The sequence below is a fragment of the Marasmius oreades genome, chromosome 2 (assembly GCF_018924745.1).
Source record: "Marasmius oreades isolate 03SP1 chromosome 2, whole genome shotgun sequence".
Taxonomy (NCBI): domain Eukaryota; kingdom Fungi; phylum Basidiomycota; class Agaricomycetes; order Agaricales; family Marasmiaceae; genus Marasmius; species Marasmius oreades.
In genome coordinates, this window is record NC_057324.1 from 1,728,047 (window position 1) to 1,740,424 (window position 12,378).

General features: G+C 47.2%; 5 protein-coding genes across 5 annotated transcripts; 4 read left to right on the top strand and 1 right to left on the bottom strand.

Moving 5' to 3' along the window:
• Window positions 1-3: 3 nt before the first annotated feature.
• Window positions 4-3,748, top strand: E1B28_004160 (uncharacterized protein). Its single transcript, XM_043148618.1, has 18 exons — window positions 4-148; window positions 212-311; window positions 362-381; window positions 434-482; window positions 538-832; window positions 889-904; window positions 961-984; window positions 1,037-1,066; window positions 1,114-1,153; window positions 1,207-1,259; window positions 1,309-1,526; window positions 1,578-1,978; window positions 2,028-2,269; window positions 2,318-2,358; window positions 2,413-2,715; window positions 2,770-3,210; window positions 3,267-3,481; window positions 3,545-3,748. The coding sequence occupies exons 1-18, from the start codon at window positions 106-108 to the stop codon at window positions 3,645-3,647; spliced, it is 2,634 nt and encodes an 877-aa protein (XP_043013218.1). The 5' UTR covers window positions 4-105; the 3' UTR covers window positions 3,648-3,748.
• A 293-nt stretch (window positions 3,749-4,041) lies between these two features.
• Window positions 4,042-5,790, top strand: TUB1A (Tubulin alpha-1A chain; the record flags this gene model as incomplete). The annotated part of the gene is made up of 7 exons (XM_043148619.1): window positions 4,042-4,102; window positions 4,252-4,283; window positions 4,335-4,542; window positions 4,594-4,895; window positions 4,947-5,119; window positions 5,176-5,330; window positions 5,381-5,790. 7 exons carry the CDS (start codon window positions 4,042-4,044, stop codon window positions 5,788-5,790), a joined length of 1,341 nt encoding a protein of 446 aa, XP_043013219.1.
• Window positions 5,791-6,045: 255 nt separating this feature from the next.
• On the top strand, window positions 6,046-7,935 carry TUB1B (Tubulin beta chain; the record flags this gene model as incomplete). The annotated part of the gene is made up of 11 exons (XM_043148620.1): window positions 6,046-6,106; window positions 6,159-6,190; window positions 6,242-6,452; window positions 6,509-6,810; window positions 6,870-7,042; window positions 7,091-7,245; window positions 7,298-7,416; window positions 7,478-7,560; window positions 7,617-7,651; window positions 7,715-7,785; window positions 7,837-7,935. 11 exons carry the CDS (start codon window positions 6,046-6,048, stop codon window positions 7,933-7,935), a joined length of 1,341 nt encoding a protein of 446 aa, XP_043013220.1.
• Window positions 7,936-8,052: 117 nt separating this feature from the next.
• E1B28_004163 (uncharacterized protein) lies at window positions 8,053-9,291 on the bottom strand. The gene is made up of 8 exons (XM_043148621.1): window positions 9,222-9,291; window positions 9,052-9,161; window positions 8,932-9,002; window positions 8,773-8,874; window positions 8,562-8,710; window positions 8,454-8,506; window positions 8,258-8,396; window positions 8,053-8,203 (listed from the first exon to the last, which is right to left on the bottom strand). The coding sequence occupies exons 1-8, from the start codon at window positions 9,251-9,253 to the stop codon at window positions 8,146-8,148; spliced, it is 714 nt and encodes a 237-aa protein (XP_043013221.1). The 5' UTR covers window positions 9,254-9,291; the 3' UTR covers window positions 8,053-8,145.
• Window positions 9,292-9,365: 74 nt separating this feature from the next.
• On the top strand, window positions 9,366-12,357 carry E1B28_004164 (uncharacterized protein; the record flags this gene model as incomplete). The annotated part of the gene is made up of 12 exons (XM_043148622.1): window positions 9,366-9,915; window positions 9,970-10,264; window positions 10,319-10,440; window positions 10,495-10,761; window positions 10,813-10,914; window positions 10,968-11,077; window positions 11,131-11,188; window positions 11,247-11,330; window positions 11,381-11,535; window positions 11,587-11,875; window positions 11,929-12,069; window positions 12,130-12,357. Exons 1-12 carry the CDS (start codon window positions 9,424-9,426, stop codon window positions 12,355-12,357), a joined length of 2,343 nt encoding a protein of 780 aa, XP_043013222.1. The 5' UTR covers window positions 9,366-9,423.
• Between the last annotated feature and the right edge of the window lie 21 nt (window positions 12,358-12,378).

Here is a 12,378-nt window from a genome sequence, read left to right on the forward strand (position 1 = left end):
CCCACGACTTCTCGATCACGATTCGCAGCAGACACGCGTCATGCTTGCTACAGCACCCATGCCCCTCTCTTCACCGCCAGTCTCCTTCTACATACAACTCTCTAGATGCCGGTCACCACAGTGTCTGCTGCTGTCCACATAGCTCCAGGTTAGTGGTCTGACATCTGTCCAAAGTCCAAACACTGACTCTCATCACTACTCCACCCCATAGTGGCTATTCGGACATTCTTTGGTCATGGTAAACGAAAAGCCATCAAGTTTCGGGACTCTGTTGAGGAAGAGGAAGCCACTGATGATATATTCTTTGACGAGTGAGTATCCGCTCTACTGATATTTATTATGTTAACCAAAGCTTTCTTAGGGCATTCCACATAGTCAAGGGTCGGTACATCTTTAATGGAAAGACAACGAATTACAAACCATGTCTGTGCAGCTTTTATTGACATGGGCACTCGTAACACCGTCGAGTCCTTGCAAGCATTGTAGGCTCATGCTTTACGGACGATTTTAATGTGTGCTAACTTTCCCTGCTCACAGTACCAACACCCACATACCTGCGCCATACTGGGCTGCGGTTTCTGCTGTTCGTATTCCGCTTAGGTCATGTAATGAAGCGGCCGACATGCTCATCGCTTGGTTTGGTCCTGATGAACTTAAACTTGTCGTTGGTGGAGAGAGGTGGTGGCAAGTTCGTGGTCTAGATGGTCTAGATGCGGAATGGATTACAGAGAAGGCATATCTCAGTGATGAAATACGCCCCGTCAACTTTGGACGTAAATTGACTGAAGACGAGGAAAGGTTACTCCGTATGGAGGAACTTGACACGGTCATGGTGGGTACGAACAGATGGTCATTACGCTTTCGCTCATGCTTTCCCTTCTGGTACAGTTTTATGTTCATGGAGGTCAATATGCGAAAGTCAATCCTACCACTTTTTTTTTGACATACAATCATATACAGGCGGCTATTTCTGGGGGTCTATCAGTACGTTTCGTATGCCGAGATTTATGAAAAATCTGAACCACCTACGGTCCAGATACTCACCGCTATCAACTCATCCGTTACGGTGAGCTCTGTCAATTTGTTTGTTTCGACTCCCTTTGACCTTAGCAGCCCGGAAACTCAAGGGACGGGTGTTCGCAGTGAATTATAGGTAATGACTACACTCAATTCCCGGAAGTTACTGTTTCATTGTGATTATTCTAGGAAGGCACCTCAATATCCATGGCCATGTCCGCTGCAGGATGTGATTGCTGCATGTGCGCTCTGAATTTTTGGAAGAACACTCTAGCTTGACACGCCAATTAGATCTATATCTCATACAACCGCCCAAGGAGGCCATTCACAAGGCCATTCCGCCATCAAAGATAGTTTTTGCCGGTGATTCGGCGGGAGGCGGTATCTGTCTGTCTGTTCTTGCTGTTCTACGCGATACGGGTGCTCCAATGCCGGCGGGCGCTGCCCTGATCAGCCCTTGGGTTGACCTCACTCACAGTTTTCCCAGTGTCATGAAGAACACGAAAACTGTAGGCCGTGCAGACGCTCCGTCATCTTCTGTACTTACGCAATTCATTCAGGACATCATTCCCGAGCATGGGTTCCTGGCTAAACCTTCAACCCTATGGCCAATTCATCCTGTTGCACCTCCAGACGGAAGAATTGGGCCCACGAAATCCATGCCACCACCGGAACCAGGCCATGCTGACACCTTGCTACCAAGCGCGTCGAGAATTGAGGTCGACGAAAAGAGTACTGACGAAGCGGAATCCCGAGGTGTCATCGTACCTCAGGAGCAAATGTTGAAAGAGACATCGCAAAAAAATTACAATGAAATGGGACAGACGTACTCTAGCCGTACAGACGAGGAGGAATACGACATTGATCGATGGGAACCCAAGCTACCGAAGGTTCTGATGGAGGATGTAGAGGCTGTACCACTGGAGCTCCGGTCGCAAATTCAGCTTTATGCCACGAACGAGTGAGTGAGGACGTCAAAGAATCTGAGCCATCACTTACCGGGTATTCAGGCAATTATCTCACCCACTCGTCTCGCCAATCTTACAATCAACTTTGGGTGGCCTACCCCCGCTATATATCATGGCAGGGGATGGAGAGGTTCTGAGAGATGAAATAATTTACCTCGCCCATCGAGCGGCGTCTCCTCAACAGTATCCAACACGGCGTGGTGTTTTACGTGACTGCAGGCGTCAGAAGGAAAATGTTCAAAAATTCTCGACTCCCACGAAAGTCCATTTGCAAGTCTTTGACGGTATGTCCGCGCCGGTCCAACGAGACAAACGCCTAATTTGTGTGCCAGGGATGTGTCATGTTCTGCCAGTTTTTATGTTCACTCCGAGCGTTCGTTTAGTTCTTCTTTATTAACTGCAAACATAATTAACGCCATTCCTGTAGGCCAAACATGCTTATCGCAGTATCACGGCATTCGCGCAACATGTCACGACCTACCCTAACCAACTTCCAGATCGTACTCCGTTCCTAGAGCTCTTCAGCCCTCCTTCACAAACTTCAATTGACAGCAAAGTTGAGGACCAGCGGCGACCGGGAAAATGGCAGGAGGACAGCGCTCATCGACCAGGGCCTTCAGCTGTCCCGAGTGCCTCTCATACGCTTTACGAGTCAGAAGCAAAAATCGACAACGGCTCAGAGAAACCTCGCTCGTCGAACGCTTGCCCTCCCTCTGATAATGGTTCTGAAGTAAGTTTCCTATTCATTGCAATAACGATTTTAATAGGCTGAAAACCACAAAAGGCCGGTTTTGACGTGATGATGGTGCGAGAACGTGTCGATATCCGAGGTCGTGTACGCAGGATGGAGCCGAAATCAGAGATGGCTGTTCTTCAAATTAAACCAGGTGAAGTAGGGTTGATCAAGGAGGCTCCAGCTATTCGGTGGTTCAAAGGACAGGAGCAATGGGACAAACGGTTCAGCAAGCGTGCCGAAACAGTGCTTAAGAAGAGAGCAACTCACGAGAATAAGACTCGAAGGATGATTGATCATGCAAGACAGCAGGGGTTGACACTTTCATACGAGGAAGAAAAGCCGCCATTGCCTCAATCCCAGTCCTTTACTAACGCCAGTATACCGCAAAAGGTCAATGACGGTGTTGTGCAGCAGGATCGTCGGTGGGGTCCTTTGGATCTTGACCATGAGAATCCTCCGCCGAGTGCGATAGCGAAAAGACGTGACACGGTGAGCAAAGTGATCGAAGGATTTGGACTTGTTCTCACGATGACACTCCTGACAAGCCTGAAGCGTATGCACTACTGAGGAAGCACATCTATCATACCGCTCCTGTCACCCATCGGTTGATCCCTAGACTCAAAATTTCCGATGCGGTTAGGGCAGCCTTCGACCCCAAAGATGACCCGATCAATCCTCCCAAGCAGTCAGTTTCAGAGCAACAAGTCAGGACTCATATCATCCCAATGCATGGCTTGAAGATGTGGGATGTAATTGTTCGGTATGTCACGGGTCACATACCAGTGGTTAATGCAGATACTGAACTCAGTCGACTTGCTTGTAGGTACTTCATGCGTGAAACTTCGAGGAAGGCCATCAACTCCGTGAAAAATATGAGTGGCAATGGAGACGATACACTGGTGACAGGGACGGTCTCAACGAAGTGAATTGTGATGGGTTTCAAAGTTTTTTTTTAATGCGGACAGAGTTCTACATCGAATACTCTATTTATGTGCTTAGCATTGACGCGTAATACATAACTGTCGTCTGTTTTACATACATGCATACGAGACATGATGCATGATGCATGACTAGCGACTCGCCGAATTGCAGCGAAACCGTAATGATGAGGGAAGGCCATGCGCACGGACCATTTATCGGCGTGGGAATAGTGGGTGTTGATTTCGTGCAAAATCTTCGCTTCGCAAACACACGGCCCTTGCCTCTTTTCCTCTTCAACGTTTCTCATTTTTCTGTAAGTCATTCACCTATACCTTATCCCTGTCAGTGTACTTACCAATGTTTTTCTCTGGCTGTCTCTAATGCGAAGACTGCTTAAAAATGCGTGAAGTTATCTCAGTACATGTGGGCCAGGCTGGTGTTCAAATCGGTAACGCCTGCTGTGAGTAGTATACCACTTGTTTCGTCTGTCTTTCTTTCAGAATGGTTATGGAATATTGTTCATCGGCACGAGACGCGTCTCGTGCTGATTTTCTCTTTGTTTTCTTTCTTTCCTGACGTGGCGCGATTCTGATCCGATTATCTGGGCAGGGGAGTTGTACACTGTTGAGCATGGTCTCAGTGTAAGTGGAGAGCCTCTTTCTGGGTACGGATTGAGCTGATGTAGCCTACAGCCCGATGGTCGTCTTGCTGAAGGATTATCCCACAACGACGAGGGTTTCAGTACCTTCTTCTCTGAGACCTCGTCAGGCAAACATGTACCACGTTCTTTGTACGTCGATCTTGAGCCCAACGTCATTGACGAGGTCAGGAGTGGCCCCTACCGCAGTCTTTTCCATCCTGAGACCATGGTAACTGGTAAAGAAGACGCAGCCAGCAACTGTACGTCTTAATCGCCTCATCTTTTCCAAACCTCATTTAACGTTATTCAAGATGCTCGCGGTCATTATACTATTGGAAAGGAGATGATTGATACCGTGATGGACAAAATCCGTCGCCTTTCAGATAACTGCTCTGGTCTCCAAGGATTCTTCGTCTTCCATTCCTTCGGTGGTGGAACTGGTTCCGGTTTCGGTGCTTTGATCCTTGAACGCCTCTCCACTGACTACGGAAAGAAGTCCAAGCTCGAGTTCAGCGTCTACCCAGCCCCCACACTCGCTAACTCTGTTGTCGAGCCCTACAATTCCGTCTTGACCACGCATACTACCTTGGAACATTCTGACTGTTCTTTTATGGTAAGCTCCTCGCGTGAAAAATTCAAGCTGCACAGTCTGACTGTCACCTAGGTTGATAACGAGGCTATTTACGACATCTGCAAGAAGAATTTGAACATTCCATTACCAGGCCTTACCAACTTGAACCGACTCATTGCTCAGGTTGTTTCTTCCATTACCGCTTCCCTCCGTTTCGATGGCTCTCTTAACGTTGATCTCAACGAGTTCCAAACTAACCTCGTTCCGTAAGTTCCTCCTATTGTGATTAAACATTGATCAATCCTTATGCCTTTGTCGCTAGCTTCCCTCGTATCCATTTCCCGCTCGCTACGTTCGCCCCTATTATTTCTGCTGAGAAGGCTCATCATGAGCAGAACTCTGTGGCCGACATGACATTCTCTTGCTTCGAGCCCGGCAACCAAATGGTGAAATGTGATCCTCGAGAGGGCAAATATAGTGAGCGAATACACAAATCTACATATCATCGTTTACTGACTTATTACTAGTGGCTTGCGCTCTGCTCTACCGTGGTGACGTCGTCCCTAAGGATGTAAATGCTGCTGTGGCCATCATCAAGACGAAGAGGACCATTCAATTTGTCGACTGGTGTCCAACTGGATTCAAGCTCGGTATTTGCAACGAACCTCCTGCACACGTTCCTGGTGGCGATCTTGCCAAGGTTACTCGTAGCATGTGTATGCTCTCCAACACTACCGCGATCTCCTCCGCATGGAGTCGTCTGGACCACAAGTTCGACCTCCTGTACTCCAAACGTGCCTTTGTTCACTGGTATGTTGGAGAAGGAATGGAAGAGGGTGAATTCTCTGAAGCCCGTGAGGATTTGGCAGCCCTCGAAAAAGACTACGAGGAAGTTGGTATTGACTCTGCTGATATTGAGGAGGCTGGTGAATACTAGAGGCCTTTTTCATCTTTGCTTCCACCATCATCGCATCGTTGAACATTAGCCACGCTTGTAATCGCTTTCTTCCATGTGTTACGATTCTTTTTCTTAGGTTCTCATAACATACATACCACTGTTCTCTTCGCGGATCGTCTAAATACTCGAATGAATCACTTTTGTTCACTCGAACGATTTATGTTTATGTAATTACCATGAAAGGGAAAGGAAATTTCTTCTAACTTCAGCAACGACCACCAACAACATTTTATTATGCGCGAAGTCATCTCTATTCATGTCGGTCAGGCTGGTGTTCAGATCGGTAATGCTTGCTGTAAGTGGCAACTCTACGCGTAGAATCCCAGAGACTGACAGGTTGTCTGTAGGGGAACTTTATCTCCTCGAACACGGGCTGAGCGTAAGCTGGTTATCTTTGCTACTTGAAGTATGTCGAAATTAATCTTTATAGCCGGATGGACGCATCTCCGAAGGTTCTCCTTCCACTACAGACAGCGGTTTCTCAACGTTTTTCTCCGAGACTGGCTCCGGAAAACATGTCCCTCGCTCACTATACGTGGATTTGGAACCTGGCGTTATAGACGATGTAAAGTGCGGTCCTTATAGGAGTCTCTTCCACCCAGAGACGATGATAACAGGAAAGGAAGATGCTGCCAACAATTGTACGCCCATCGCTATCTGTTGTCTCTCGAGTCAGCCTGAACTTTGTTCCCTCTAGATGCTCGAGGTCACTACACAATTGGCAAGGAACTCATTGATCCAGTTATGGACAAGGTTCGCCGTCTTGCGGAGAGTTGTACTGGGCTTCAGGGCTTCTTTGTATTCCACTCTTTCGGAGGTGGTACTGGGTCTGGTTTCGGTGCTCTCCTACTCGAACGTCTGTCGATGGATTACGGAAAGAAGTCAAAGCTAGAGTTCTGCGTGTATCCCGCACCTCAGCTATCAAGCTCTGTCGTTGAGCCATACAACTCGGTCTTGACGACCCATACCACTCTCGAACACTCCGATTGCTCGTTTATGGTAACGTCGCTATATTTGCCTCTCACTTACCTCTCACCGCAACTATCTGCTCCATTAAGGTGGATAACGAGGCCATATATGATATCTGCAAAGGGAAGCTTGGTGTCTCCCAACCTAGCTTCTCCAACTTGAACCGACTGATCGCACAAGTCGTCTCCTCCGTCACTGCTTCGCTACGGTTCGATGGATCATTGAACGTCGACTTGAATGAATTCCAGACAAACTTGGTGCCGTAAGCCTTGACGTTTCTTCTTATCTTAACGATATTCATATCTTGCAGGTTCCCTCGTATTCATTTCCCCTTAACCACATACTCTCCCCTTCTCTCCGCGGACAAAGCTACTCATGAACAAAATTCTGTTTCTGAAATGACGTTCTCCTGCTTTGAGCACGGTAACCAAATGGTCAAGTGCGATCCCAAGGATGGGAAATACAGTAAGGACATTCCGCTTCCATAAGTTATGTACTGTTCTTGACCTTCGTCTAGTGGCGTGTTGTTTGCTCTACCGTGGCGACGTAGTTCCTAAGGAGGTTTCAGCTGCCGTTGCTAGTATCAAGACAAGGCGAACCATCCAATTTGTTGACTGGTGCCCGACTGGCTTCAAGGTCTGATTAGTTCCGAAGAAGGTCAACGGAATTGAAATGAACTGAAATTCTCTTTTGTCAGTTGGGTATATGCAACGAACCAGCTGCATGTGTTCCAGGGGGTGACTTGGCAAAAAATACGCGCAGTCTTTGCATGCTTTCGAAGTAAGTCTTTTTGTAGACGAGGTCGAAGTTGGTGACGTCTTATTACATTAATCTAGTACCACAGCAATCGCTGTTGCTTGGGCTCGCCTCGGTGAGTCTTTGAGTCTTTCGACGAGTCAATCATTCCTGATCTCTGATTGTCCTCCCTCACCAGATCACAAGTTCGATTTGATGTACTCCAAGCGTGCATTTGTTCATTGGTATGTCGGAGAAGGTATGGAAGAAGTATGTGCTTCGCTTAACTGCACAATGAGAGACTAATCTCCCTCCTTTTAGGGTGAATTTTCGGAAGCTCGAGAGGATCTCGCCGCTCTTGAAAAGGACTACGAGGAAGTTGGGACGGACTCGGCCGATGCTGAAGAGGGAGAATATTGATCATTCCGATATGGATGGTTCCAGTGAATATATGTATACCCAACTATATCGTGCCCACTCGATGCAGTAAGTATCGTTCCGGTTTTGAATGAAATTTACGTAAATCTCTTTATAGCGTCTTCGGTTCACCAAATTCTGATTGAATATAAGTATCCTGATCTATGGAGAGAAACGTCTAACATCTAAGGTAGGTCATCTAATTCTCGGTACTTATCGATCCGTCTGAACAGTGACATCGATCCCGTTATTTGTACGGCGTAGGGTTACGCTAGAAAATGGAACTAAGCTACTATCCTTGCATGAGATTGGGTGAAGCTCATACCTGGACAAATCGGGTACTAGAAAATCTGGCTTGACACCTTCCATCTGTGCGCGTGTGTGGGTAGTTAAGAATCCTATGGTCTTGCACCCCGCTGCTTTACCACTTTTTATACCAGTGGGAGCATCCTCGAACACCACACCTATTGTTTTTCAGGAAGGTGAGCATCATGTAATAACCCCCAAAGAGATGGACTTGCAACATTCAGGTTGTACTCCACAGCGTTGTGCACCGAGTAGGTATGGATCGGGCCTGTGTAAGAATGAACTGAGCTAAGGTATAAAGGAATTGTGATAGACCAACGGACGCAGGTTTCCCTTTCGCAACATCCTCAGAAGTCACAAAGACATCAGGGATGGCGATCTCAGCGGACGTCATAGCGGCAGTTGCATAAACTCGAGTGGCGGATGTACAAATGGCCCAACATGCGCCAGGAAGATGCCTTCCAGGTTCGACCTGACAAGGTTTTTATTCTTATCGAAAGCACCAACCGACAGAATAGGCTTTACGGAACATACCTCCTTCATAGCTTCCATAACCCCAGGAAGTTTTACGATACCTTTCCTCCCGTTGAGTCTTGATGACTCGACAATTGCAGTTTCGAAACGTTGTGCCTCTCTCTGACCCAGGATTCTCTTAATGAGCTATCTCAAGAACAAAAGAATGGCTTCATGTACCTCTAATTCCTCCGCATCCTCGATACCACAGTATTTCCTGAGATTCTCGACGGTCCGTACCCCATGAGAAACTACCTGAATGAAAAGGCTATATCAATGAGAATAACCACTGATACTTACCGCTGAGGATATCCTGCACATCAATATGAGGGTATTTCTCCCTAAAAACATGCCAAGCACCGGCCACCCCCGCAGCCGAGTCTACTAGGGTTCCATCCATATCAAAAAGCCTAATACGGTAAGGAGGGTCAGGATGATTGCTGAGAGAGTAGCGAGTGCAAAGAACCAACACTGCATCGACGTGAAAGGTGGTAGAGGGCATGGCTAGGGACAAGCTGACAATTTTCGGCCTTCACCCATTTACTAATTGTAGACGTCCCTGCAGTGGAATTATTTATCCGAAAATCCGGTAAGCGCTCGTGCACGTGTGTCGATGGAAACCCGCCAGGACTCAACCAGATCTAACTTACCAACCCCCTACAAGATTCTGCAATGCCCCCTCGGAAACGTACACAATTTACTCAGGAGAGTATCGACCAGCAGCTTCAGCAAATACATCTCCTAGATCAGTCCTCTTCTTCAGAAAACCTCGAGCAGTTGGGTCCCATCATCAAGCAAATTCATGCCAACAAACAACAGGAAGCCTATCTCCGAACAATTCAGGACCTCATGCAGTCCAAAGATGCGGAAATTGAGAAAATATGTGGCGAGAATTATCAAGAATTCATTGCTTCGGTCTCAACTCTTTTTACGGTCAAGTCTTATACGGAGAGAATGAAGGAAAATATTGCTACCTTGGATTCCAGCGTGTCGCAGTTAGGTAGAGGTCTCGTTGAAAAGAAACGCAACCTTTTGCAGTCCAGGAAGACCGCTTCCAATCTCGATGAAGCTATCGATACACTACAGGCTTGTCTGCGTGTCCTGGACGTGGTTCATCGGGTGGGAGAGATGATCCAAGAGGGAAAATACTGGAGTGCTCTTAGGGTCCGTCTGCAACATCCTTGTTTTCTATTAATGCCAATGCATATCCGTTTTTAGTCCCTAGATGATGTTCAAAACCTTCCCCAGACATCCTTGTCGCAAACACCTTTTTATCAACACTTACTTTCCTCCTTGCCCTCTTTGCGTACTCAAGTTAAAAATGCAGTGACGGCGTCGATGAAGCAGTGGTTGCTTGAGATACGGAATAATAGTGGCGAAGTGGGGAAGCTCGCTCTGGAAGCGATGGAAATTCGAACCCGTCGCTGGAGGACGCGAAGAGAAAAGGATCCGTTACTACGCATGAGCCGAGTTGGAAGTGCTGTAGAGCTTGTCACTTATGAAAGGACGGAGTGTGAGTATTTCTTCCTCTCTTATTTGCTTACACATTCCCTGAGCTCCCCAAAAGTCAACATTTTCGACAACGAGCAGCTCAAGGTCGATTTCAAGCCGCTGTACCAGTGCATTCACATATACACCGCACTAGAATCCCTTGGAGAGCTACAGAAATCGTACCAAGCTGACAGAAAGGTAGAGTCGGTCCTTGCACCTGATCGACTTCAAACTCAAATCGTTTGCTTACAGGCTCAATCCGACCTCATTCTCCCTGCACCCCTTCCGCTAGGGTCTCTCCCGTCAATAACAGAGCAGATCTCCGGTTTCTTCATTGTTGAAACTCATGTGCTCGAAACAACCGGCACGTTTAGGTCTGAACGTGAGGTCGAAGAGTTATGGGAGGGGGTTGTTGCTCGGCTCACTAGCTCTATCGGGAGTGCACTCGCAAATGAGACCGCCCCGGACTCCTTCTTGCGAGTGAAGGAGTGCCTTATTGGTTTCATAATGTCACTGGAGGTGAGTCTCTTTTCGTAGCCTTTTCTTTTCTGCGACTAAATCTCGTTATAGTCCCCTCTCTATTCCACAACTACCCTTCATTCTTTCATAATCGTACTCTTCGAAAAGTACACTCAACTGCTTGAGTCACAGTTCAGTCGTCGATTCGATGGCGTACGTGTACCCGCAGGAGATTGCTGGCCACTAATTGATATAGTGGTCAACAGATCATACAGCAGGATGATTACTTGCCGATGCTAGTACAATCCGAACAGGAGATCAACACCGTTCTGGACGTTGTGTTCCTTAGTCGAAATAAAAAACAAGAGCTACAGCAGTAGGCACTCGGAGATTATGTTTGTGACCCTTAATTCTTACACTCTCCTACAGAGCTGCGTTACCCCAAAACTTACCGTGGTCTCAAACATTCTATCTGTGTTGTGAGGATGTTCGTTTTGTCGAGTCTTATTAATCGACCCCCGGCTAATTCTAATATTGTTCACCAGGTTCGGGGGTTCATACAGAAATTTTATGCCTTCGTCGAGGGAGTTTCTCAACACCATCGTAATATTGATGAGCTATTGAGCAAGGTACCAATCCACCTCCATCACAGAAATTCCTGAACTTTGTTTCCCCTTAGTCTCTAGACCGCCTTCTGATCAATCACATCAGCGGAGCCATCAACCAGCGTCTAGGCGCAATCCCCAATCTATCTCAAATTGCACAACTCGTGACGAACGTTGAATACTTCCAGACAACCTGCACTGAGCTCGAGCGGTCGCTGACGAACCTCCGGTAATTGGACATGGTCTTCATTCTGCCAAAGCTGACTTCTTCATGATTCAGAACGGCGCAGAGAGGCGGAACTATTCGACTCAATGCATGTTCGTCTTTTGAAACCATTCTCAGTCGAGCTCTCTCCCGGATAAATTCTTTGATTCAGTCGAAGCTGAACGATTTCTTTGAGCCTTCAGAATACGACTGGACACCGTCCAGCCGTGACCATGCGCCCAGCATGTATCTTATCGAGCTCGTCAACTGGCTCACGACTGTGGTGGATAGTCTGGACGTCAAGGAAACTTACAAGGACGAAATTTATAAAGGCTCTGTATCTTATATCGCAGAGTGTTTGATGGTACGCATGTTGCACAATTCGTTCACTAGCTTGTCGGTTAAACGTCAGTGCAGGATTTCCTCGTCGGGAAAAATATACCTATGCTGAACGAAAATGCGATATCCAACGTATTGGTGGACGTCGATTTCATTGAGGATCAACTTCGTACCGTCGGAATGTCGCATTTATCGACGGTGTTCATTGAGCTTCGTATGGTTTGTGTGATTTATTCTATTCAGATTGAGTGTGTCTAACGTTGTTTGTTAATTCACCAGACTACTTCCATCGTGTTGAACAATACAGTTCAAGAGTATTTAGTACCCGCAAACCGTCACACGTCATACGTTACAGTCAAATACAAATGGCTTGCAGCACTCCTCGACAAGCTGGCCAAATACGGAACATCTCGCCGGGACGCTTCCAGTCGAGAGCTGGGAGAACGAAGACGGAAAGAGGCCGATGCCGTTGGCAGCCTCAGATTCTTGCCTGGAGAGGGCCGCTGACGACAACGTTACTATTTACAT

Coding starts and splice junctions, on each gene's coding strand:
- E1B28_004160 (XM_043148618.1), top strand. CDS start 106: ATGCCGGTCACCACAGTGTCTGCTGCTGTCCACATAGCTCCAG. Junction 985..1,036: donor CTATTTCTGGGGGTCTATCA/GTACGTTTCGTA, acceptor CCTACGGTCCAG/ATACTCACCGCTATCAACTC. Junction 1,979..2,027: donor CAGCTTTATGCCACGAACGA/GTGAGTGAGGAC, acceptor CCGGGTATTCAG/GCAATTATCTCACCCACTCG.
- E1B28_004163 (XM_043148621.1), bottom strand. CDS start 9,253: ATGCCCTCTACCACCTTTCACGTCGATGCAGT. Junction 9,003..9,051: donor TGTGCAGGATATCCTCAGCG/GTAAGTATCAGT, acceptor TCATTCAGGTAG/TTTCTCATGGGGTACGGACC. Junction 8,875..8,931: donor AGGATGCGGAGGAATTAGAG/GTACATGAAGCC, acceptor ATCCTGGGTCAG/AGAGAGGCACAACGTTTCGA.